The sequence below is a fragment of the Chiloscyllium plagiosum genome, chromosome 31 (assembly GCF_004010195.1).
Source record: "Chiloscyllium plagiosum isolate BGI_BamShark_2017 chromosome 31, ASM401019v2, whole genome shotgun sequence".
In the NCBI taxonomy this organism is placed as follows: domain Eukaryota; kingdom Metazoa; phylum Chordata; class Chondrichthyes; order Orectolobiformes; family Hemiscylliidae; genus Chiloscyllium; species Chiloscyllium plagiosum.
In genome coordinates this window covers 30547634-30574673 of record NC_057740.1, presented here as the reverse complement: position 1 = coordinate 30574673, position 27040 = coordinate 30547634, and the positions used below count along the sequence as shown (strand labels likewise).

The window sequence follows — 27040 nt, the reverse complement described above, 5'->3', positions numbered from 1 at the left end:
AACCAAGACTGCTCGAGTCTTGGTTGTTGTCCCACAGCCTGCATCCCTATCCAGTTGTACAGCTCCTGGTGACAATATGGGGTGGGTGTGTGATGACAAGGATAAAATGGCATGTCAGTATTACAGAAGCTGAGGAAAAGCTTCTATTTGTGTAACAATAGTTTTTAGGGTTTTCTCCTCAAAACTCCCTTTATTTCTTCTTTGTTAGGCTAACCAATGAATCTAGGTAACATTTAGCTCTTCACAAACAGCATTAAACAAATTACCTGGTAAACTATCATCCTACAAAGGACATAGTACAAACTGGATTTTAATGTGTATTTATGACAACAACTGCATTTCTTAAGTACTTCGTTGACTGTGACTAGGGCATGCTAAGATTAAACAAAGTGCTATATAAATGCAAGTTTTTTTTTAAAGCAATAACTATTGACACATATGTTTCTAACTGAAAGAGCCAACAGTTTTAGTCTTCCAAATGTATGTGATTAATTGCATTGTTCATGAATAACTAAAAGGATCGCATACCAACTGTGGATTTATACTTAATCTTTCCTCTACAGTCTCAAAAGTAGAGTATAGATGTGTTTAATTATTGGATGTATTTTATTCCTTATTGGCCATCTGCTAAGGTTAGGCAAGAACACCAGAATTCAGCACCACAAAACAGGGACTATGTATGCAGAGAGGCCTTGTTGTGATCAGCTTGACTGTTAAGAACCACTCCAAAGCAGCATACAAAAACAATCCCAAACCAGTGTGAAACAGCTTCAATAGGAACAAAATGGTAGATAACTAGCACAATCTAACTGTTTGGAGTGGAAATCAGACATGAATTTTCTTTTTCAAAGTTCCTTACCATCATGCAAATTAAGTTGGCAAGAACTCCTCACCACATAGAGACAAAAACTTCAAAGTTGCACAAAGATGTGATGCTTCTCACAGGTTCATGTCAGAATTCAAAGCTTTGAAATTTTGAGAAGAGAAATACTGCAAATCTTTGCTCTGAACAGTGGTACAAGTTTGTCATGTAAATATACACGTTAAGTAACATAGAACATTACAGCGCAGTACAGGGCCTTCGGCCCTCGATGGTTCCACAGGACGGTGCAACAATCTGAAGCCCACCTAACATGCACTTGTCCTGCATATGAAGCGTATTTTATGAAAATAGCATTGCTTTGGCCAAGCGTGTGGGAAAGCAGCGATTTTTACTGGGCAATTTTGTTTTAAATACAACAATCATAGTTTCTGGTTTCTAGCTCAAATATCACTGACCCTTCTGAATTGATGTTTCCTGAAAGAAGCATCTTGCTAGGTCACTTTTCCAAGAAAACATCTGCAATTTCAACAATGTAAAAGACTGGGGTATAAAGAATTCATGAATAAATACAATTATGATGTTCCCAGTCAGTCACATTTCTTTAATGGAACTCCGCCAGATACAGGAGGTGAAAATTTATTTAATTAAGAGTCCTAAAATGTTAATTACCTGCAAATGAGATAACTCAAATTAATATAACCTCAGGACTTCAAATTCATTTTGAAGTGGAGCTCAAAAGAACTAATTTAGCCGACAACAGAGGGGAAACAAAAGTAACATACAGACGTCAAGTAACCTGCTTACATGCATTTCTGAAGAAAGAAATAAACGAGGTTTATGGCCAGATAGACCAAGCTGATCTATATACAAAGTGGGGGCTGTTGAATGTAATTTTTTAAAATTGTTACGACACAGGGTAAACGCACCTGCTAATTTAAACCTGCAACACAGGAATGATTTAACCCGTGCTGTAATCTTTTAAAATTTGAGAGGCAAAGAATTAACCCAAAAGTCACTATCTAAGAGTAAAACAAAAGTTGTTAATTTTTAAGTCTAATAGAGAATAATTAACAACTATTTACAACTCAATCAGCTAAACCTATCTTTTACCGTCCCCCTACAATGCTGGTCTGATAAGATCCCTGATTAAGATTAACAGAAAAATTCAAATTTCAAAACCAGCCAACTGTCGAATCTTCTCTTGGTATCTGCCTCTGTAAATGTGCTCTCCAGGTCGGTGTCAATCTTTTTCTCTGTGCAAACTCCTTCTCCAGACACATACCCTCTGACAGTTCTTACTGTAGCCTATATCTGTTGGTCCTTTGGCACTTGTACTCCAACTGTTCAATTTTCCCTGGTCTTATAACCCAAAACATCGTATCGTTTCATTCGCTTTAACATTGTTAAAATATCAAATTCAAACTTGACTGGAGTTTAGTATCTTGGGGCATAATTTAAACTGGCCAAATTTGAATTTGTTTTTTGTCTCATAGCAACCCATGTACTGCTAGCTGCTGCGCCAAATGTTACATTGTAAATTCTCCAGCACTCTGTGTGTTTGCTAAGTCCTTCAACTCTCTTAAATATATAGTACCCCTTACACCCTCATAACATTATGTCTCTAAAAATTTGAAATCATTTGAAAACCCATAACTTACAGGGTCACATATATTCTAGCAATTTTTCTTTCCCACTCCAGTCACTTATTTTTCCTCTAATTTTCTATTTTTCTCTCCTCAGAGTTTGTCTGTTTCCTACAAACACTCTTCACGATCACAAGATCAATCATATACAAATAGTTGACCAGTTTTATTCATGTAACTGTTCCACACTTTGCTGACCTTGTCAAGTCCCTGTTTGATTTTCATCTTTAGTTTTAAAAATAAAAAGTGACAAGACTGTACAACCTCATGGATGCAAGTCAGAAAGGGCTGAAAATAATTCAATGTTAAGTATTTGGAAGGAGTAGCAGAACTAGATCCCACCAAATTAAGAGAGAAGCTGGTTACCGAGAGTTACCCAATCACACATTTTACCAGTTCCTGTACTGAGATTATTGTACCTATTAGAAATTCAGATTTAGTGGTGTTGCAACCATAGAACAATCACATCACTGGACTAACATTAAAGTTAATTCTCTTAAATTCATAATACAGCAAGAGTTGAAAATGATTATTGAAATTGTAAATGGTTTAAGATCACTTTTGGAATACATTGGCCATGCTTGGGCTCTTACTTCAGAGCAGATAACGAATGCTCTCACAGTTAGTCTAATAAAAGGCTATAATACTAAAACTTACTGAGCTGAATTATGAAATTACAAACTGTAATTTCTCTTCCTCTGAACGCTATGGTAGTTGAAATTTAACATTTTGTTCTGAATTAAGGGACTTAAAAGTTAAAAATTGCCCTGGTTGTCTACCTTTTCATAGATTTTAGAACCAAGCTGCATAAATTCAAACTATATTTTCTTTAACAAATGGAAAATCAACATTTGGAACTAAATACTTGTATAGGTTGTTGGACGGAAATTTTTAAAATGGGATTTCACTCCTGAGATATGAAAAGGATTTAATGAAACATTTCATTAGAAAGGAAGAAAAATTGGAATGGGTGAGTGATTATGAATCATTGGTCTTCCCTATCTGAAATGTCATCCTGGTGGTTCTTGTGTTGTAACAGCCAAACATCATATGTGAAATATAATCAACATTGAATAAAGCAGATTTCAAGGAGATTTTCATAAAATATTTGAACAATGAATTGTTCTATCTTTTTTCACCTTCCTGTGCAAACTGTATTAGATCATACTTTATTCATTCTCAAGAGGAAGATAACAGTAAAGCGAAAGTTATGATTAAAACAAGTTCAAACCAGTACAATGCTAAAACTGATTTGGAATATCCTTTTAAGCAAACTGCTGAACATATAGAATGGATTTCCAGGCAGAAAATGTGGTGATAGTTCATGATAAATTATTATTTTGTAGAAAATTGGAATCTAATGTCAACAAAGTCATATAAAACTTTAAGTGTGGGCATTAAGCTATATTGCATGGGTTAAGAGAAGGACTTTGTTTAATTTTTGAGTTCTCAGAGAGCCACCAGGCTGTCTGGTAATTTGTTTACATGCATTTAAGATGAAGCTTTTAAGAATCCTGAACACAGTCCTCATTTTCTCCTGGAATCCTGAAAATCAGTAGTTAAATGCTTTAGAAAAACCCACAGTCGAAGAAAAACAATTGGGCTATTGCCTATCAATGAGGTTTCTTGTGCCACATGGTGACAGAGAAAGAAACAAGTTTGTTATCAATAAAGAGAACCATCCAGAGGTTAGGCAGTGTTCGGGTTTCTGACAGAGCAAACAGGTCTATGTCAGGAATGATTCTGTTACTTTAGCACTGTTCAAACAAGTTGGGGTTGAAAAGTAGTCCTGAGTGATATAATATCATTAAACAAGTGTGAACTAGTTTATATTTTTTTTCTCCTCTGTGTGTCCAATAGACTTTTATGCTCTTATGTTAAAAATACATTGATACCCTCTTGTGAGTATGCTGAATGGCTGACCAGCATGATGACTAAATTGCAAAAGTAGGATTTGAAGTCGATCAAATCAGGGTTTCACTTTAGAAACACAGTCAGCTTCAGTATTACAGTTAGCTGGAATCATAACAAAAGTAGGTGCAAAAACCATGGTATAATTTAGAAATAATAGATGCAACAAAGGAATGTGTATACGGTTATTCTATATAAATGCTTGAAAATGGCTTATTTAGCTTTCCATATACATAAGAACCTTGTAAACCATCATGTTTTTGAACTTACATCTCAGAGGGTGGGGAAAAAGATCAGATGCCTCATGGGAAGTGACAGACGGAGTTAAATCATCTGCTGAAGACTGGGTCTCTTCCTCTTCTTCTCCAGAAAGAAGATCTTTAGCTATTTGCTCCTGTCAATAAAAGGCAGGGTTCATCACATATGCTTATTTATTCATATTTCTGCAGATTTGCAGCAGGACCTAGACAACTTTGGTTGATAACATGTAAGCAACATTCGGAGCAGGAAATGGGCATCTCTAATAAAAGTCCAACCACTTTACTTGACACTCAATGGCATTACTATCATCAAATTCCTGACTCTCAAATACTGCAATTAAAAGAACATATCAAAGACAGCATATTCTGTGTTAAATGACATATCTCGTGACTCCCCAAGCAAATGACTAAAGAATTTGAGGTTTTGGTTAAGAAAAAGGAAGAAAAAGACAGGATAGATCGAGTGAATCCTTAGAAGAGTAAAAAGGCAGTAGGAGTATTCTTAAAAGAGAAATCAGGGAGGGCAAAAAAGGGACATGAGATAGCTTTGCCAAAGCTGAGTTAAGGAGAATCCAAAGGGACTTTACAAATACATTAAGGACATAAAAGGGTAACTAGGGAGAGAATAGGGCTCCTCAAAGATCAGCAAGGCGGCCTTTGTGTGAAGCTGCAGAAAATGGGGGAGATACTAAACAAGTATTTTGCATCAGTATTTACTGTAGAAAAGGACATGGAAGATATAGACTGTAGGGAAATAGATGGTGACATCTTAAAAAAAATGTCCATATTACAGAGGAGGAAGTGCTGGATGTCTTGAAATGGTTAAAGGTGAATAAATCCCCAGGACCTGATCAGGTGTACCCTAGAACTCTGTGGGAAGCTAGAGAAGTGATTGCTGGGCCTCTTGCTGAGATATTTGTATCATCGATAGTCACAGAGGAGGTGCCGGGAGACTGGAGATTGGCAAACGTGGTGCCACTGTTTAAGAAGGGCGGTAAAGACAAGCCAGGGAACTATAGACCGGTGAGCCTGACCTCGGTGGTGGGCAAGTTGTTGGAGGGAATCCTGAGGGACAGGATGTACATATATTTGGAAAGGCAAAGGACTGATTAGGGATAGTCAACATTGCTTTGTGTGTGGGAAATCATATCTCACAAACTTGAATGAGTTTTTTTGAAGAAGTAACAAAGAGGATTGATGAGGGCAGAACGGTGCACATAATCTATATGGACTTCAGTAAGGCATTCCACAAGGTTCCCCATTGGAGACTAGTTAGCAAGGTTAGATCTCACGGAATACAGGGAGAACTCGCCATTTGGATACAGAACTGGCTCAAAAGGTAGAAGACAGTGGGTGGTGATGGAGGATTTTTTTTCCAGACTGGAGGCCTGTGACCAGTGGAGTACCGCTGGGTCCACTACTTTTGATCATTTATATAAAAGATTTGGATGTGAGCATAAGAGGTATAGTTAGTAAGTTTGCTGAGGACACCAAAATTGGAGGTGTAGTGGACAGCGAAGAAGGTTATCTCAGATCACAACGGGATCTTGATCAGATGGGCCAATGGGCTCAGTAGCAGCAGATGGAATGTAATTTAGATAACTGTGAGGTGCAGCATTTTGGGAAAGCAAATCTGAGCAGGACTTACACACTTAAATGTAAGGTCCTTAGAAGCGTTGCTGAACAAAGAGACCTTGGAGTGCGGGTTCATAGCTCCTTGAAGGTAGACAGGATAGTGAAGGTGGCATTTGGTATGCTTTCCTTTATTGGTCAGAGTATTGAGTACAGGAGTTGGGAGGTCATGTTGCAGCTGTACAGGACATTGGTTAGGCCACTGTTGGAATACGGTGTGCAGTTCTAGTCTTCTTCCTATTGGTAAGATGTTGTCAAACGTGAAAGGGTTCAGAAGCGATTTACAAGGATGTTGCCAGGGTTGGAGGATTTAAGCTATAAGGAGAGGTTGAATAGCTAGGACTGTTTTTTCTGGAGCGTCGGAGGCTGAAGGATGACCTTATAGAGGTTTACTAAAACATAGGGGCATGGATAGGATAAATAGACAAAGTCTTTTCCCTAGGGTGGGGGAGCCCAGAACTAGAGGGCATAGGTTTAGGGTGAGAGGGGAAAGATATAAAAGAGACCTAAGGGGCAACTTTTTCATGCAGAGGTGGGTATGTGTATGGAATGAGCTGCCAGAGGAAGTGGTGGAGGCTGATACAATTGCAACATTTAAAAGATGGGTATATGAATAGGAGGGGTTTGGAGGGATATGGGCCAGGTGCTAGCAGGTGGGACTAGATTGGGTTGGGATATCTGGTCAGCATAGACCGAAGGGTCTGTTTGCATGCTGTACATCTCTATGACTCTATGACTCTATAAGCCTTTCCACTTGTTTAAAGGCATAAATCAGGAGTGTCTTAAAGTACTGCTCCAACACATACAAAATTTAACATCAAGGAGAACAAAGCAGTGCATTTGATGGTCAATCCACCATCTTAAAACATTTCATTCTTTCAACCATTGGTACACAATCACTGCAATGCACATCATCAAAAAGACGCATTGTAGCAACTCACTAAGACTTCTTCACGCGCACCTCCAGAACCAACATTTAATAATAACGAAGACAAGGGCAACACGTGAATGGGAAACACCAGCATGTCCAAAGTCCCAATGTCATACAAAACCCTAACTTGAAAATACATTGAAATTCTTTCAACGCCTCTGAATCAAAACCGTCAAGCACTCTCTGTAACAACATTCTGGGAGGACTTTTACAATATGAACTGCAGTGGTTAAAGAAGGCAGTTCAACATAACCTTCTAAATTACTTTTCACTGTATCTCGGTACATGTCACAATGATAAATCGAAAGTAATTAAGGACGGACAACAAATAATGGTCTCAGCAGTGATTCTCACATTCCATGAACAAATACAAAAGTTATCATGTATTTTAATCAGTCATTGTAACTAATGACGAAAAGAAACTAACATATATTTTTCCTTGATTATGTGAAAGGAGCACCTTTTGTAACTGGTACACAATTTGAAAGGTTTTCACTGTTTAGTTCAATTTCATGGAATTTGCTAAGCTCGATACCAATTGCACAATAAATTGACAATCTTTCATACTGATCCTTCAATTATATAGGACAAAAGATTGCTGTGGTCAAACTACAAGAAAGCAACTGTCAGCTCAGTCACAACAAATAGCAAATGGTTTATTGCATGTTAGTCGTTAGATTAAAAGACAGAGGTTCAAACTGACTACAAGACAAGACATGAAGCATCTATGGTTTCAGGGTGTTGATTAAAAAAAGAACTGCTGTTAGAGCACCCAAAAGAAGAAAAATCAAGTTTCAAGTTTAGACTATCAAAATTGATGTATCTGCTGTTATGCTCACTTTGCACCGTTTCCCCATTCAGCAACTCTGCTTTTTATCTATTTTTAACCAGTTTAATTGTATATTAAATTTTCAAATTGGTTTGTAATTTCCTTTAATAGGGTCTCTAAGAAATGACTATCCATCATTCCATTCTTTTATGCAGACTCTAAGAAATATTTCAGCTGGTGCTTCTTAAAGAGTAGAAAATGTTGCAAGTCGTCAAGTAAGATTTTGCATTCTCATTGCAGGTCTATGAAGAAATCATGGTGACAATAGCAAAGGTTTTGGCAAAACAGTAAAATTGTTAGACAGAGAAAATGGCAGAGAAGCTAAGAGCTTCCTTTAATAAAGCTGTGGATTTCGGCGACAGTCTAAACTTCACCAGCAAAAACCATTGCACATTAATCAAGTGTGGGATTTGTTAATGACTCCCCATATGCAAGAATTCTGATTATAATGAAACTTTAATTTTAAGCGTACTCACAGAACAAAGACAGACACATTCTGATCAGTCATTCAGATTTTTCAGCAGTCCAAAAAACATTATTTCCATCATGGTCGCATAATAAATTTCACATAAAGGTTGACATTTCCCTTTGATCTTTATGAGTAGGACCAACCAAGATTCACTTGCTTCTTATAAAAACGTAGGCAGATATTGGCATTAATAAGCTGAATGCTTTTAAAAGTTCAAAACAACATAAGTGGTATAAATGATTACCTTATCCAGAGTCATTTCTGGCAAGTTATCAGCAAGCTCACTGGGTGAGCTGCCCTCACTTTCATGCTCGGAGATTGGATCGGATGCTTCATAACCATAAAGTGCTAGAAGTTCTTCGAAAGGCACATCACTTTCCTGTAAATGTAATTAAGATTAGCATACATGAATCTTGGCTTTTTTTTTGTAATTCCTTTGAACACAAATATGCAATACTACAACTGTTAAGACAACATGTCGCAACAAAGCAATGAAGTTATAAAAGGCAAGACTAGATGAAATCATATTACTAGTCTCCATGAGACAATTTTGCTGAAATCGCCCAAGCTTAATTCATTTTTTTTTTGTTAACTAATTTTTAACTCAATCCCACTTTGTTGTGTCACCATCTTAATTAACTTGTATTGAGAAGTTAAAAATTGGTCTTTAGGGTATTTGAGTACAAGGAATAAGGTAAGGTCCTTAGTATATATTGAATATTTTTTAAACTAGAGAAAATAAACATAAAATGGGTAATTCATGGTTAGGTCACGGTAAGGCAGCTGGACCTAGTGGAATGTTTCTCCTGTGCAATTCGGGAAGTCAGGGACACATGCAGTGTCCAGACTGGCCACATGTACATGAACTGTCTGCAGTTGCAACTACGGAAAATTGGTGTTTCGGGTCTGGAGCGGCAGCTAACATAATTGTAGAGAATACGCAAGGCTGAGATCTACATAGTTGACTGGCACACCACAGCTAAAGAGTGCACAGGTACAAAAGGAGTGGACTACTGCCAAACAAAGAAAAAGCACCAGGTAGACAATGCAGGAATCCTGCATTAGGGGTGCCCATGACTGAACGGCACAAAATGGCCAATGTCTGCCCATGGCTAATGCAGCAGAACATGGCTGACAGTAGTGACAGCATATGGAAAAATATTTACTTGATATAGTCTCTGCAAGTAGAACAGCAGCAGCTCTGTAAGGCTCAAGGTTACTTAAATGAGTGAGAATGTGCAGCTGCAATGGCTAATATAGATAAGAATATTTCGCACTAATTATTTGTTTCTCTTGAATTATTTAATCAATCTGTTACAATATTAAGAGTAGGTATTAGTTAAGATCCTTTAGATAACCACAGATGTAGATTCCGAAGTAGCTATTGATCCACTTACATACAAAAATAAAATCACCAAAAGCATTAGAGGAAAGGATTCAAACCAGTTTCAGACAGCAAAAACAGTCCCTGTTATTATGAGGAGGAATGAATACAGAAATTAGCAGACACTGGAATATGGATTGAATGGACAAAGTAACACACAACTTGTTATGTAAAGAATTCTAACATTAGGTGTAACCACATAACATTGTTGGAACTGATAAAAAAATCAGTATTCTTTTATATTCGAGTATCTAATTAATTGTCAGTTAACACAGTGCAGCTGGCAGAGGTTACTTGAATACAGTATCCAAAGTGAAAAGCCTCAAGAAGAAAGATAGGAAGGTCTGGGAAACATCATGAGAACCTGGACATCATTTCAGTGATGAGCAAGCTTGAACTGTGTAAGATGCTATACCTACAGCCAATTACAGAGATAATCCAGTGCCACTGACCTATTGTTGTCAGAAGGGTGGAGGCTTGTGCTCGGAATTAAAAACTGCATAAGCTAAGACAATCTGAAGCTTTTGTGTGCCTTACTGTGAAGAAAATCTGAAGCTGTAATAAAGTTGTACCAAGATAAAGGTCACCTGAATCTAACACCAGACTCTCATTGGAAAAGATAATATCCGATAAATCCCTTCGTGCCATCTCCGATTTCTCAATGTTGAAAGGGGTAGTTTCTCAGTGGAATGCAACAAGAGCCAAAACTGTGACACCAGGAACAGCCCAGCAGCACAGGAGAAGAAAAGACATGGAAGCATAATATTAAGAAGGGCTTATATCATAAGGGGTACAGGCAGATGTTCTGACAAAGTGACACCAGGGTTTGATGGCATTCCTGGTACCAGGGTCAGAATGCCATTGCATGATTGCAGGACCTTCTGAAGGGATGAGAGAACAACCAGAGCTCGTGATCCAGATCGGTAACGATATAAATAAGATTTGGGGGCAGAATATTGAGTGCTAGGAAGTAAATTAAAATACTCGACCTCAAATGATTGCAGTCATAGATTACATCCAGTGCCCTCACATGCTTGTGAGGACAGGGGCAGGAGAATAGATTAGTTCAGTCAGTAGTTGGAGGGATGGTGGAAGAGTGAAGGATGTACATTCTTGAGGCTTTGAGACCAGTTTTGGCAACTGGGGCCTGCAAAGGTTGGACAGTTTGCACTCCAACAGGACCAGGACTAATATCCTACAAGTGCATGTGCTAGTACTGTGGGAGAGATTTTAAACCAGACTGGCAGGGGAAGGGGAACCTAACTGGGGAGACAAGAGTGCAATGGAAAGCCAAGATAGAAAAGTAGAAAGCAAAACAGGAAGACAGAGGAAACAAGAACTAGCAACAAACAAAATGTGCAAAAATGTCAATAATATAAGTCTGAAGGTAGTATATCTGAGTGCACAGAACATTAGGGATCAGTTAAATGAATTAACAATGCAAATAATCGTAAACATGATAATCTGATTCTGATTGTGGATATGTGACAGCTGACGACCATGCTACAACTGAACATGCAAAAGAATTCAATCTTAGGTGTGAAAAAAATATGGTGATGTGGCATTGTTAGTGAAAGATGAAATTAATGCAATGAAAACATATTGGTGCAGGGAATCTGGGTGTGGGATCAGTTTAGTTGGAACTGTTATTCACAATGTAACTTTAGCAGAACACAGGCAAACTGCAAGTCAATCCAATTGATACCTACTATCTAAGTCCAATCTCCTCTGAACATAGACCCTGACTCTCTCACAGACAGACACAATTAAGAGATAAATGTTTTTAAAAATCTTAAGTCGCCAGTTTGATAACCTTTTCAATGATGAATACTAGGCTATCGTGAAATCTTTGGATTTGTATTAGAGGCACAAAAAAAAATCAGAATTATAAAGCTGATTTCAGTAATGGCGATCATAAACCCACTGGAGTATCATATATACCCACTGGGTTCACTACTAAACTTTACAGAACTAAATCTGCCTAAATTGTATCTGGTCTCGCCTACACATGACTCCAGCCTCGCTGCAATGCGGATGATTCTTAATTGCTACCTGAAATGGACTGGCAAACCATTCACCAATATCTCTACAGCAATAAATACTAGCGTTGCCAATCAAGCCCACAGCCCACGAATGAATAAAAAAAATTGGATGGATCTCTTTTAGTGCAAAGAGACAATAATTCAGAGTATACCATAGATGTCTGCTAACAATTAGATTAACGACTGAAGTGCTGAACATCTGGGGAGTTCTTCTATGGACCACCAATTAGCAAAACAAATACATTTGATTTAAGGTTCAACAAATTCTGCAGTTCATTTATTTTTGCTAAATACATCTTGCAGTTACAGCACATAGTCATATACAAGTGATTTGCTTTGCTTGGAGTTGGGTAAGTGGCAGAAAAGCAGAAACAATGGCAAAACATTACAGCAATTTTACATGCTATACGTTGCAGACGTTTCATCCCCTGGCCACGTGATATCCTCAATGCTTGCGAGCCTCCTGTGAAGCGCATCTGTGATGTTTCCTCCGGCATTTATAGTGGTTTGAATTTGCCGCTTCCAGTTGTCAGTTCCAACTGTCCGTTGCAGTGGTCGTTATATTGGGTCCAGTTCGATGTGCTTATTGATTGAATCTGTGGATGAGTGCCATGCTTCTAGGAATTCCCTGGCTGTTCTCTGTTTGGCTTGTCCTATAATAGTAGTGTTATCCCAGTCGAATTCATGTTGCTTGTCATCTGCGTGTGTGGCTACTAAGGATAGCTGGTCGTGTTGTTTCGTGGCTAGCTGGATGTGGATATGGATCGTTCATGGATGTGGATCGTTAGCGGTCTTCCTGTTTGTCCTATGTAGTGTTTTGTGCAGTCCTTGCGTGGGAGTTTGTACACTACATTGGTTTTGCTCATGCTGGGTATCGGGTCCTTCGTTGTTGTCTGAGAGTGGCTGTTGGTTTGTGTGCTGTTATGAGTCCTAGTGGTCGCAGTAGTCTGGCTGTCAGTTCGGAAATGCTCTTGATGTATGGTAATGTGGCTAGTCCTTTGGGTTGCGGCATGTCCTCATTCCGTGGTCTTTCCATTAGGCATCTGTTGATGAAATTGCGCGGGGATCCATTTTTGGCGAATACATTGTATAGGTGTTCTTCTTCCTCTTTTTGCAGTTCTGGTATACTACCGGAAGCAGCAGATTCAAACCACGACAAATGCCAGAGGAAAAATCACAGATGCGCTTCACAGGAGGCTCGCAAGCATTGAGGATATCACGTGGCCAGGGGATGAAACGTCTGCAACGTATAGCATGTAAAATTGCTGTAATGTTTTGCCATTGTTTCTGCTTTTCTGCCACTTACCCAACTCCAAGCAAAGCAAATCACTTGTATATGACTATGTGCTGTAACTGCAAGATGTATTTAGCAAAAATAAATGAACTGCAGAATTTGTTGAACCTTAAATCAAATGTATTTGTTTTGCTAATTGGTGGTCCATAGAAGAACTCCCCAGATGTTCAGCACTTCAGTCGTTAATCTAATTGTTAGCAGACATCTATGGTATACTCTGAATTATTGTCTCTTTGCACTAAAAGAGATCCATCCAATTTTTTTTATTCATTCGTGGGCTGTGGGCTTGATTGGCAACGCTAGTATTTATTGCTGTAGAGATATTGGTGAATGGTTTGCCAGTCCATTTCAGGTAGCAATTAAGAATCATCCGCATTGCAGCGAGGCTGGAGTCATGTGTAGGCGAGACCAGATACAATTTAGGCAGATTTAGTTCTGTAAAGTTTAGTAGTGAACCCAGTGGGTATATATGATACTCCAGTGGGTTTATGATCGCCATTACTGAAATCAGCTTTATAATTCTGATTTTTTTTTGTGCCTCTAATACAAATCCAAAGATTTCACGATAGCCTAGTATTCATCATTGAAAAGGTTATCAAACTGGCGACTTAAGATTTTTAAAAACATTTATCTCTTAATTGTGTCTGTCTGTGAGAGAGTCAGGGTCTATGTTCAGAGGAGATTGGACTTAGATAGTAGGTATCAATTGGATTGACTTGCAGTTTGCCTGTGTTCTGCTAAAGTTACATTGTGAATAACAGTTCCAACTAAACTGATCCCACACCCAGATTCCCTGCACCAATATGTTTTCATTGCATTAATTTCATCTTTCACTAACAATGCCACATCACCATATTTTTTTCACACCTAAGATTGAATTCTTTTGCATGTTCAGTTGTAGCATGGTCGTCAGCTGTCACATATCCACAATCAGAATCAGATTATCATGTTTACGATTATTTGCATTGTTAATTCATTTAACTGATCCCTAATGTTCTGTGCACTCAGATATACTACCTTCAGACTTATATTATTGACATTTTTGCACATTTTGTTTGTTGCTAGTTCTTGTTTCCTCTGTCTTCCTGTTTTGCTTTCTACTTTTCTATCTTGGCTTTCCATTGCACTCTTGTCTCCCCAGTTAGGTTCCCCTTCCCCTGCCAGTCTGGTTTAAAATCTCTCCCACAGTACTAGCACATGCACTTGTAGGATATTAGTCCTGGTCCTGTTGGAGTGCAAACTGTCCAACCTTTGCAGGCCCCAGTTGCCAAAACTGGTCTCAAAGCCTCAAGAATGTACATCCTTCACTCTTCCACCATCCCTCCAACTACTGACTGAACTAATCTATTCTCCTGCCCCTGTCCTCACAAGCATGTGAGGGCACTGGATGTAATCTATGACTGCAATCATTTGAGGTCGAGTATTTTAATTTACTTCCTAGCACTCAATATTCTGCCCCCAAATCTTATTTATATCGTTACCGATCTGGATCACGAGCTCTGGTTGTTCTCTCATCCCTTCAGAAGGTCCTGCAATCATGCAATGGCATTCTGACCCTGGTACCAGGAATGCCATCAAACCCTGGTGTCACTTTGTCAGAACATCTGCCTGTACCCCTTATGATATAAGCCCTTCTTAATATTATGCTTCCATGTCTTTTCTTCTCCTGTGCTGCTGGGCTGTTCCTGGTGTCACAGTTTTGGCTCTTGTTGCATTCCACTGAGAAACTACCCCTTTCAACATTGAGAAATCGGAGATGGCACGAAGGGATTTATCGGATATTATCTTTTCCAATGAGAGTCTGGTGTTAGATTCAGGTGACCTTTATCTTGGTACAACTTTATTACAGCTTCAGATTTTCTTCACAGTAAGGCACACAAAAGCTTCAGATTGTCTTAGCTTATGCAGTTTTTAATTCCGAGCACAAGCCTCCACCCTTCTGACAACAATAGGTCAGTGGCACTGGATTATCTCTGTAATTGGCTGTAGGTATAGCATCTTACACAGTTCAAGCTTGCTCATCACTGAAATGATGTCCAGGTTCTCATGATGTTTCCCAGACCTTCCTATCTTTCTTCTTGAGGCTTTTCACTTTGGATACTGTATTCAAGTAACCTCTGCCAGCTGCACTGTGTTAACTGACAATTAATTAGATACTTGAATATAAAAGAATACTGATTTTTTTATCAGTTCCAACAATGTTATGTGGTTACACCTAATGTTAGAATTCTTTACATAACAAGTTGTGTGTTACTTTGTCCATTCAATCCATATTCCAGTGTCTGCTAATTTCTGTATTCATTCCTCCTCATAATAACAGGGACTGTTTTTGCTGTCTGAAACTGGTTTGAATCCTTTCCTCTAATGCTTTTGGTGATTTTATTTTTGTATGTAAGTGGATCAATAGCTACTTCGGAATCTACATCTGTGGTTATCTAAAGGATCTTAACTAATACCTACTCTTAATATTGTAACAGATTGATTAAATAATTCAAGAGAAACAAATAATTAGTGCGAAATATTCTTATCTATATTAGCCATTGCAGCTGCACATTCTCACTCATTTAAGTAACCTTGAGCCTTACAGAGCTGCTGCTGTTCTACTTGCAGAGACTATATCAAGTAAATATTTTTCCATATGCTGTCACTACTGTCAGCCATGTTCTGCTGCATTAGCCATGGGCAGACATTGGCCATTTTGTGCCGTTCAGTCATGGGCACCCCTAATGCAGGATTCCTGCATTGTCTACCTGGTGCTTTTTCTTTGTTTGGCAGTAGTCCACTCCTTTTGTACCTGTGCACTCTTTAGCTGTGGTGTGCCAGTCAACTATGTAGATCTCAGCCTTGCGTATTCTCTACAATTATGTTAGCTGCCGCTCCAGACCCGAAACACCAATTTTCCGTAGTTGCAACTGCAGACAGTTCATGTACATGTGGCCAGTCTGGACACTGCAAGTGTCCCTGACTTCCCGAATTGCACAGGAGAAACATTGAGTGCAGCATAAAAGGGGGTGGCAATGGCTTATGGTATTATCGCTGGACTATTAATCCAGGGACACAGGAAATGTTCTGGGGACTCTGGTTTAAATCCTTGCCTGGCAGGTGGTGGAATTTCAATTCAATTTAAGAATAATCTGGATTGTTGGAAAAACTCATCTGAGTCACTTTAGGGAAGGAAACTGCCATCCTTAACTGGTCTGGCCTGCATGTGACTCCAGTCCCAAAGCAATGTAGTTGACCTACATTGCTTTGGGACTGGAGTCACATGCAGGCCAGACCAGTTAAGGATGGCAGTTTCCTTCCCAAAATGACTCAGATGAGTTTTTCCAACAATCCAGATTATTCTTAAATTGAATTGAAATTCCACCATCTGCTAGGCAAGGATTTAAACCAGAGTCCCCAGAACATTTCCTGTGTCCCCGGATTAATAGTCCAGCGATAATACCATAAGCCATTGCCACCCCTTTTTATGCTGCACTCAAGCCTCCTATCCTATCTTGACTGCCCTCTGGGCATTGCGGAAAGGGCAAATAAATGCTAGGCTAGCCAGCTAGCCTCATCCCATGAATTAATTTTTTTAAAATCAGCTGGTTTGGCTAAATTGCCTGTGTCTGTGCTACTTATACTACGTAATCCTGTGAAAAATTGCGAATAAATTCAAACATGCAGGCTCTAAACTAAACACTGGGGTGAGAGATCAAGTTTAGGTAGATGTAGCAAATCAAGAGATAAAGTCAAAGTAGGAAGTCAAAAGTCAAAATAGTAATATGGGAGATGAAAAGTCAGATGAAATCATGAAGAGAAGGAAACTAAATCTAAGAATACGCCAACAGTCAAGATTTCATTTTATTAAAGATAACAAAAGGATAAAACTAAAGGCTCTCTATCTGAACATGCATAGCGTTTGTAACAGAGGAAACAAATTGATAACGCAAATAAATATGATCAAACAGCCATTATTAAGATATTGCTGCATGACATAATGAATTGGGTCCTGAACATTGAGGGGTGTATGATATGCATGAAGAAGAGGAAGCTATATAAAAGATGGAGGGCTACCACTGTTACCAAGGATGGCACTGGTGCAATAGTAAGAGATGACTCAGTCTTGATATCAGGATGAAGACTGACTTTGGGTGAAGCTGAGGAATAGTAGATGAAAGAAGCCACCAGTGGGAGTGGTTTACAGGAAATGGAACCATGATATAGGACAGAGTTTACAAGAAAAAATTTTGGGTGCTTGTGATAAAGGGATACCAATAACCTATAAGATTTTAATCTGTATGGAAACTGGAAAAATCAAATTAGCATTGGTAGCCTGCGTAAGACATTCATGGAATGATTTTGAGGTAATTTCACAATCTGCAGTGGAACCAAGCAGAAAGCAGATTATAGTATTGGTATTATGTAGTACCAGGATTAATACCAGCTATGAGTAAAGGTACCCCTATTCACAGCAACTATATTATGGCCAAATTTTGTAATCAACATGAAAGGGAGAAGAGTGGGTCTAAAATTGGCATTTTATGGATGTAGATTTACTCACTGAGCTGGAAAGTTTGTTTTCAGACATTTTGTCACCAGACGAGGTAACATCTTCAGTGAGCCTCCAGATGAAGCTTCACCCAGACGCTCACTGAAGATGTTACCTAGTGTGGTGATGAAACATCTGAAAACAAACATTCCAGCTCAGCGAGCAAACGTACATCCAGAACCTCAACCTGAGCTACAAATCTTCTCAAAACTTGCTAATTGGTATTTTATCTCAAATAAGGATAATTACTTGGACATGAAAGCTGAAATAAACTGGGATACCATGCTGGGAGATGGATCAATACAGAAGCAGCAGCAGATATTTAACGGGATATTTCAGCATACTCAAGAATGGGAAGTTAATAGTAGATAATAAGGAAACAGTAGATGAAATGAACAAATGCTTTGCTCGTCTTCACTACAGAGAGTCTGAATCTGAATTTGTCCCTTTTAGTGGTGCTTTAACATCAAGGTTATTAGGAATGGAAATATAATTGAGCATCAGAAATTCATATTAATGTTGCTTACAGTACTGCAATACCCTATTTGACCTGATCAACACAATGTTTGAGTGGCCTCTCCCCTGCTAAGACTGCTTCCAGCCTTCTGAATGGCACTTTCCTCCCATATGGCACCTCTGACCAAGGTCTTCATCAGGGATCCCCTAAACACAAAGTCTCAGATTGCCCACCATCAGAAACCATTCACCCAGTCACAACAGAGCTGGACTGCAGTTCAGCAGCAATCACCCTCGGCCTGGAAAGAGAGGATGTAAATGCATGGAGGTAGTTCAGAGGAGTAGATTGATATGTAGAATTAGTGGCTCAGTGGTTCAGTGATTACCACTGCTGCCTCACAGCGCCAGGGACCTGGGTTAGATTCCAGCCTTGGGCAACGGTCTGTGTGGAGTTTGCACATTCTCCCTGTATCTGCGTGGGTTTTATAGAGTCATAGTCATAGAGATGTACTGCATGGAAACAGACCCTTTGGTCCAACTCATCCATGCTGACCAGATATCCCAACCCAATCTAGTCCCATCTGCCAGCACCTGGCCCATATCCCTCCAAACCCCTCCTATTCATATACCCATCCAAATGCCTTTCAAATGTTGCAATTGTACTAGCCTCCACCACTTCCTCTAGCGGCTCAACCCATACACGTACCACCCTCTGTGTGAAAAAGTTGACCCCTAGGTCCCTTTTAAAGCTTTCCCCTCTCACCCAATCACTGTGCCCTCTCGCTTTGGACTCCACCACCCCAGGGAAGAGACTTTATCTATTTATCCAGTCCATTCCCCTCATGATTTTATAAACCTCTATAAGGTCACCCCTCAGCCTCTGGGAAAACAGCCCCTGGGAAAACAGCCCCAGCCTATCCAACCTCTCACTATAGCTCAAATCCTCCAACCCTGGCAACATCCTTGTAAGTCTTTTGTGAACTCTTTCAAGTTTCAGAACATCCTTGCGATAAGAAGGTGACCAGAACTGCACGTGATATTCCAACAGTGGACAAACCAATATCCTATATAGCCGCAACATGACCTCCCAATTCCTGTACTCAATACTCTGACCAATAAAGGGAAGCATACCAAATGCCGCCTTCACTATTCTACCTAACAGTGACTCCACTTTCAATGAACTATGAACTTGCACTCCAAGGTCTCTTTGTTCAGTAACACTCCTGAGGACCTTACTATTTAAGTGTATAAGTCCTGCTCAGATTTGCTTTCCCAAAATGCAGCACCTTGCATTGACCTAAATTAAACTCCATCTGCCACTTCTCAGCCCATTGACCCATCTGATCAAGATCAAGTTGTAATCTGAAGTAACCTTCTTAGCTGTCCGCTATAAATCCCAATTTTGGTGTCATCTGCAATCTTACGAACTACACCTCTTGTGCTCACATCCAAATTATTTATCCAGGTAGGTGCATTAGTCAGAGAGAAATGGGTCTGGGTGGGTTACTCTTCGGAACATCGGTGTGGACTTGTTGGGCCAAACGGCCTGTTTCGACAATGTAGGGAATCTAATCTAATCTAAACTAGGGAGCACAGCTTAAAAAGTGATGGTTGCCCTTTTAGGGCAGAGATGAGAATTTTTTTTCTTCAGAAGGTTGTGTGACTTTGAAACTCTGCCTGAGAAGGGGCAGAAAGCAGTGTCATTTCATACTTCTAAGGAGGAGGTAGACTTATTTTCTTGCCTAACAAGAATTCAAGATTCCTGAAGAAGGGCTTATGCCCGAAACGTCGATTCTCCTGTTCCCTGGATGCTGCCTGACCTGCTGCGCTTTTCTAGCAACACATTTTCAGCTCTGATCTCCAGCATCTGCAGTCCTCACTTTCTCCTCAAGAATTTAAGATTGCTGGGCATGGGTGGCAATGTGGAATTTCAAACACAAATTAGCCATAATCTTACTGAATGGTAGAGCAGGCTCAAGAGTTCAAATAGCCTACTTCAGCTCCAAATACATATGTTCATATGCCCCTCAGTACTATTCTTTACTGTAATTCCTATTACCATCTTACTCCCATAATTATCAGGCTAACCACAATTTTCTCTGAAGGATATGATGGTGACCCTGACAGAACTATAAAATGTCATAATTCACTAGTTGCTGCCTTGAGGAGTTACAGGTAGAGATGTGCCTACCGCATTCTAGAACAAAGAACAAGACATTCGCCTTATACTAGGACGACTTTGACCAAAGCTAAGAACATATTTTCACTTGTGAGAATAGTTACTATGCTTCTTTATCTTCTTCAATCTATTTCAGCACTTCATGCAATAGACTATTCCATTCTCCATTCACAGTCTTTCCTCAAAGTCCCAAATTATGACTGTCCTTTGGTAGCTCTATTCTCACCTATTTTAGACCATATATCTACCACAATGGCTTCTTTTTCTTACATTCCATCACCCTGACAGATCACTGCTTTTCCTTATTTACAAGGAACTTTAAGGCACAATCAGTCCAAGGCAGTAGCTTTCACAGGTGTAGTCCTCAACACTTAACTCTACTTCTCTATTGTTTCCGTTAACACACAAACTCTTTCTGCACTGCTGAATTGCCTAGTCAACATCAAGTTTTTTGCCCTTGTAGGAAAGCCTAGGACCAGATAGCATAATCTCAGAATAACAGGTCAAACATTTCAGACAGAGATGAGGAGGAATTTCTGCTCAGAGGTTGTGAATCTTGACTAGGGAAGGCTATTGAAGGCTGGGACAAGGTTTTAAGCAGTAAGGGAATCAAGAGCTATGGGAAGAAAAACTGGGAAGTGCAGCTGATGATGATCAAATCAGCCATAATGTCATTGAATGGCACTAGAATAGGTTTGATAGGCTGAATGGCCTATTTCTGCTCTTGCATCTCAGGGTTGGTAAGATAACCTTATTCTACTATTTAATGGACTCCTTGCATTCTTTTCAAAATTTATATCAAGTAACAAACACATTTTATAGCTTGGAATTTCTTATACAATAAGAGCCAGCTTTTATTTTGTGGAATTTAAGTTTTTTTCTAAAACCACCAAACTGTATGCTTTTTCATCATAATAAATTTGCATGCGCTTAAAATGTAAATCATCTCATTCATTGTCCTGTTATCAAAATACTCTGAGTCTAACTCCTAATCCCTTTTGGTGGGGGAACATTTACTAATGATTTTCAATGGGATCCTCATAATATCCAGGAAAATTACAAACTGGCTAAAAATGATGCCTAGATTTCAATATCAGGAGGAGGGTAAAACTGCTGGCTAGCTTTCTTCCTTTTGGCGGAGGCAGTTTAGATCCAATGGACCCCGTCTCCTTATTTCTAGGTCTCTCTAGCTGAAGTTGAGAGGAATAAATCAGGAAGTTTAGTTGATCATGATAGCTGCAGATATGGAATTAGGTTTGTAATACAACACTGGTGAACACCATCACAGATAGCAACAGGACGGGTCACAGATTTCTACAGAATTTAGATCAAATCTGGCTATTTTGACTAAAATTTTGGACATTTTGGCTCTGCTGCAAAAGCATCTTAATGATTTTAAGAAATTATAATTTCATAATAATACTCTTGCACCTTGCCAAAAGAACTCATTTTGTTGAAGTATTTTGCCTTGCACACATCAGGACAATTTGCAAGAATACCAATAAAGCAGAAAACAAATAAAATCCCAACAAGACAAAAAAAGTTTCAATGAAATGTAACTTTTTTCAATAATACTCTAGTTCTATGTGATCAAAATGACTAATTATAATGGACACATTCTGCAGAACTGACATCACCAGAGCATTGTGGCAGGTAGAAAGAAGATTCCATTCACGCAGCTCTTAAGTCAGCAATATAGTGATTTTCATATTTTGAAAAGCATTAACTAAAATATAATGGCTGTATTTTTTAAACAAACTAAGTTCCAACAATCCCTATTAAGTCACAACTAATCTTAAAATATTAACATACTGTACCTCCTCCAGACTGAAGCCTGTTTTCGAAGGAACATAGATCCTGTGTTCGATATAACACCACACGTGGACTCTGTCTACCAACAGAGGCCTAAAAACAAGATTTTAAAAATGATTAGCTGTGTCCAAAATAAAATTTCATTTAGAAAAATTTTAGCCTCGATTTTATCATTAGCATTGAAATAAGGACATGGGCTGCTTCCCACAAAGATCTCGCCATCTGTGGTACGATTTTCCTCTTTCATGATGGCAGTTTAAGCCTTACACCAGGATGAAGGGATGAATTGGGATACAGCAGCACTGATGTTATCAAGGAGGTAAGCAGCTAATCACATTGAAACACTGTCCCAAGCAGCAAGAGAAAGGCATTTGACATCCTCAATATCTAATCTTAAATTCCAGATGACAAAACAACTGAATGTGATTAGTTTAACAAATATTCTAAAATAATGATAACTAATTCTACATCAATACAAAATTATTCAAAGAAATTTGACATTCTATAAACAAACTTAGTTCCTGAAGGCTAGAAAAGGTATTTAACAGTATGCGATTAAAAACCCAGTTATACCTCAACAAGCTGTAATTGCGTCAATTGCTTCAAGATTAACAGTTAGACTGGAAGTTTTGCTAATTCATAAGATTTCCCACTAATTGTGCTTCAATAGCCTTCAGAGAAATGCAAAACTATTGATAGTAATTTATAGATTTCTGTGATATTTCCAAAGCTACTGTCACCGTTGATGGAGGAATGACGGTGAATGCTGGCAGTTTCATTCTCATTACCACCAGAAAATCCGGCTAACATCCAGTTTATATCTCAAAACTTCAACATATTACATGTAGGTTGTTGTTTATATCAGCACTCACGAAGAGAGCTTATTTAAGAGTAACCTTAACAGCCACATACAATGAAATTGAATCAGCTAGGCAGCCCAACAATGAGAAGTGAAGAAGGAAATGTGCTTCAACATGGGGAGAACACACTTCAATTAGAAAACTGACCGTACAACCGTGTGAAGGTAATCCAGACCATTCACAACCTTTATGTCAGACTTGGTCTCAAGATGAACTTCCAAAGACATAAACATACCATCAAAACTACTTATGTCCAAGTCTATAATACTACCTGAGTTTGTTCATCTACTGCTGAAATCCTCATCCATTCCTTTGCTGCCTTTAGGCTTGACTACTCCTACATATCTCTTACTAGCCTCCTATCTTCCAATCTTAAACTTGAACTAATCCAAATCTCTACCGCCCATTTCCTAATTCACACCAAGTTTCATTTATTAATTATCCTTGTGCTCAGTGACTAATTGGACAATGACTAATTTTAAAATTGTCATCATCATTTACAAGTTGTTACAACCAGGTGAGGAAGGATAAATCAGTTTTGCTCTTTTAATACCCTTCGACTGGCTGCAACAAAAAGGTTTAAAATTCTTTTTAGTGTGCAGCTGAGATAACACTGCAAATAAAATGCAGTAGTAGTAGGAATTTTATTATTTACCAGCCCACAAAAAAAGACACACACACACACAAAAATGGATGTAAATTTTAAAATGGGAAGATTGTCTAATACGCAAAGTCTAGAATAAAGTAGCTTTGAAGAAAAGCTTGTAGAGTCTTAAGTGTTAAGGCTTTAACCTGAATCTAGAGTTGCTTAATTGACATCTTGCGTTAAGAGTAGCAAAAATGTGTAGATTGCCTTGAGTTCTCAGTGCATGGTGATTTCTCCAATTTGGTTTATCACCAGGCCTTGGTTTCCAAGGCCAAGAGGAGATAGTGCAAGCCTTCCAAATTCTGATGGTGCAAATTAGTTTTCTTCCCCTTTGCCCTAAACTAATTGTCTGAAATACAGTTCTTTTGCGTAACCCAGTGTCTGGTTTCATTCTTTTCTAAGCTAGATAACCTGTAGGCAACTTTCAACCCAATTGAGAGGTGAAAGTCATTTTGATGATGTTAATCTTAGTTTAGACAGCCTTACTTATTGATGGTTTTATGAAGCTTGCCTCAACCTGTTCAGGTGGTTACAGTGGCGACTAAGTAATTCTTTTTCTTTTTTAAAAAAATCCATTACAGTCCATAAAAGGTTCTAGCCAATGAAAATCAAATGATGAAATTTGAGAGTCCTTTTTTAACACTACCATAGAAAACATTGGGGTTAGGAGGAGGACTAGGGCATTCAGCCTAGGCCTGACAAGATCCTTCCAAGGTCTTGTCCTTCCCCATCCCCATTATTCTCAGAGATCTCTTTATTCCTCTAAATTTAGTCACTTACACATCCTTAATTTTAATGGTTCTTCAATGTGTAGCTGCACAGGCCCAAAGCACTGAAACTCCTTCCCTAAATCCCTTTGCCTCTGTATCATTTTTAAAATCTCTCTCTAAGTTTTTGGTCATATTTCTAATACCTCATGCAGTTCAATGTCCTGCAAAACATCTTCGTATATTTGACTATATTAAAAAGGTGCTAAATAAATGGAAGTAGGCATTGTTATCCAGACGCAATGCATTTGCACACAGGTAAACAAAATGTTTCAGCTGTAAAATTTGGAATTAAGGAGATTTAAAAAAAACACATTTGATTATTGGTTCCACAGCACAACATTTCTAACAAGAGGACTGTTAGCTGCCACTTGTGGCAAGCTCCATTTATCTTAAAAAGGCGGAAATAATTTGCTACTTAATGCTGCATTTGACCAAGGGTCAGTATACTTCAGTGTTACAGGTCTTTGGTTGGTTATGTGGCAGTTTATGCTCAAAACGAGATTGCAGACCAATATCACTACCACAACCAGTTATTTAAAATAGCCATAATTTTTAAAATCAAATAGCATTAATTGGTAAAGAGTCACGCAGTAAGCCATGCCACTGGCCTACTTTTTAAGACCTTTTTCAATCTCCCAATATTACAGCATACATTTGTTCACTGTACATTGCAAAAGTAATTGTAAATACGAAGTTTAAAATGTCAAGAGAAATCAACTATTGCAAAAATAAATGAGAAGTTTGAGTTTGCTCGGGTTTTATTTTACAATGCTGAAAAGAGTTAAAGCAAAGTTTAACATTCCCTTCACATCCGCAGGGCCACATGGAACCAACAATCTTAATAAGTCAGCACTACATACATCTTGAACAAATGAGTTCAACCTAAACCTGTTAGAAACGTATCTGAACACATTGCCTGACAACGCATACCTGGTTTCAAAAGTGATGGATTTACCTATGTCACTCGACAATAACTCAATTCATTTCACCTAGGTTAAAATAACTTATATGCAGATATTACACAAAATGAAATTCAAATGTTGCAGTGTGTATGCATGCTGTGAATTTGGAGCTTTCTTTCTACAGCTATCAGCAGGGAATGAAATACCATTACATAAATAGCAAATTAGAGGGAAGAAAACTATAACGAGAAGTACTTACCCCATTGCTGTCCAGCAGCGTTAAGTTCAAACACTGTTCTACCTTTGCAAAGTAATTGTTCCACATAGATCTCAAATAACCAGTTTTCTGTGGTTGAAAAGGCATCCACTGACACTAAGCAAAGAGATCCTATGATGCACATCATCTGCAGTTTGCAGTTCCGTGGTTTGTCATTAGACAATTGGGAACACCACTCTCATTCTGAAAATTGGTTCCTGCCGAGATTTGTTCGGAACACAGCTGAGCTGGTCAAGGACCACTCAAGTAGAGAATGACTGGCAAACGATGAGCTTTTGTCATATCATCAGTTAGGTATTTGACACATGGCAACACATCACCATGTTCAAGAGTTTCTAAATCAAACCAATACTGCTTTATATGCTCAACACAGAAACCTATTAGAAACATTGCCTGTTTCCCAGTGTACAAAGGCTGCTACATCCGAAGTTGATACAATTTTTACTCACTTTTGTTTAATAGTAACTTCAAAAGCAATAATAGAATATATACAGCAAAATGAAAAATTGCATGACTACAGAGAAAGAGCTAGCACCTACAAAACGGGGCTAAGTTACCGTCTTCTGTGCTGTAGGATTCCAGGATTATATAGCAATTTGATGCTAGCTTTACAAATTATGCACCATGATGTTGGGTATTAGTTACATTCCTCTGTGCCAAAGAATCTAACCACAGTATCATATCTTTTAATCATGACTTTAATCAAAGTGCTATTTTGATTCTTGCACAATGAAGGAAGATGGTTTACATGGAAAATATTTCAATTAAAAAAATCATGCTTTGAATACATTCACTGAAAGGAGCCATTGCAGTAATCTGTCCAAAGATACTGGGGCATAGAGTTGCCTGGGTTTGATAAAAAGTTTTCATAAACCAACTTCAGGATTACAAATACACTTCAAATTCATCACAAGAAATGTTTTACAATAATCAAATAAGATGTAAAATAAAAGGAACTCATATACACCATGTCTTATTATATGACACTATTAAAATTCATTCATAATTAAATTAGCATTGCTAATTCCACAATTATCATTCCAAATATTAAACAATATATAAGTTGCCCTCCAAATCACATACCATCTTACTGAGCAATAAACATCCATTCCTTTATTGCGACTGAGTCAGAATCCTGGATTTCTCTATCTAATGCTGTTAAGGAGGCACGAGAACAGCAATGGCTTAAGGGGGCTCACCACAATTTCTCAGGTTAACAAAGGTTGAACAATGAACAGTAACATGCTACGATCACCCACATCCAAACAATGCCTCTGTTTAAATGAATTCCTTTATTTCCCTAAAACGTGCCTTCCTCTCCAGATTCTGATTTCAAATTGCATTACTGTATTTGGGCATGGTAAAGGTTCCCTACTAACCTTTACT

The 27040-nt window shown here is 38.5% G+C and overlaps 1 protein-coding gene across 1 annotated transcript in view; it reads right to left on the bottom strand.

Annotated features, from left to right (window-relative positions):
- LOC122565054 (mesoderm induction early response protein 2-like) overlaps window positions 1-10530 on the bottom strand; it is a 58076-nt gene extending 47546 nt beyond the window's left edge. The window contains exons 1-3 of the mRNA XM_043720684.1: window positions 10420-10530; window positions 8743-8877; window positions 4648-4771 (exon numbers count right to left, since the gene is read on the bottom strand). Coding sequence (XP_043576619.1) covers window positions 4648-4771; window positions 8743-8877; window positions 10420-10530 — 370 coding nt within the window. The remainder of the gene's footprint in view (window positions 1-4647; window positions 4772-8742; window positions 8878-10419) is intronic.
- Window positions 10531-27040: the final 16510 nt, after the last annotated feature.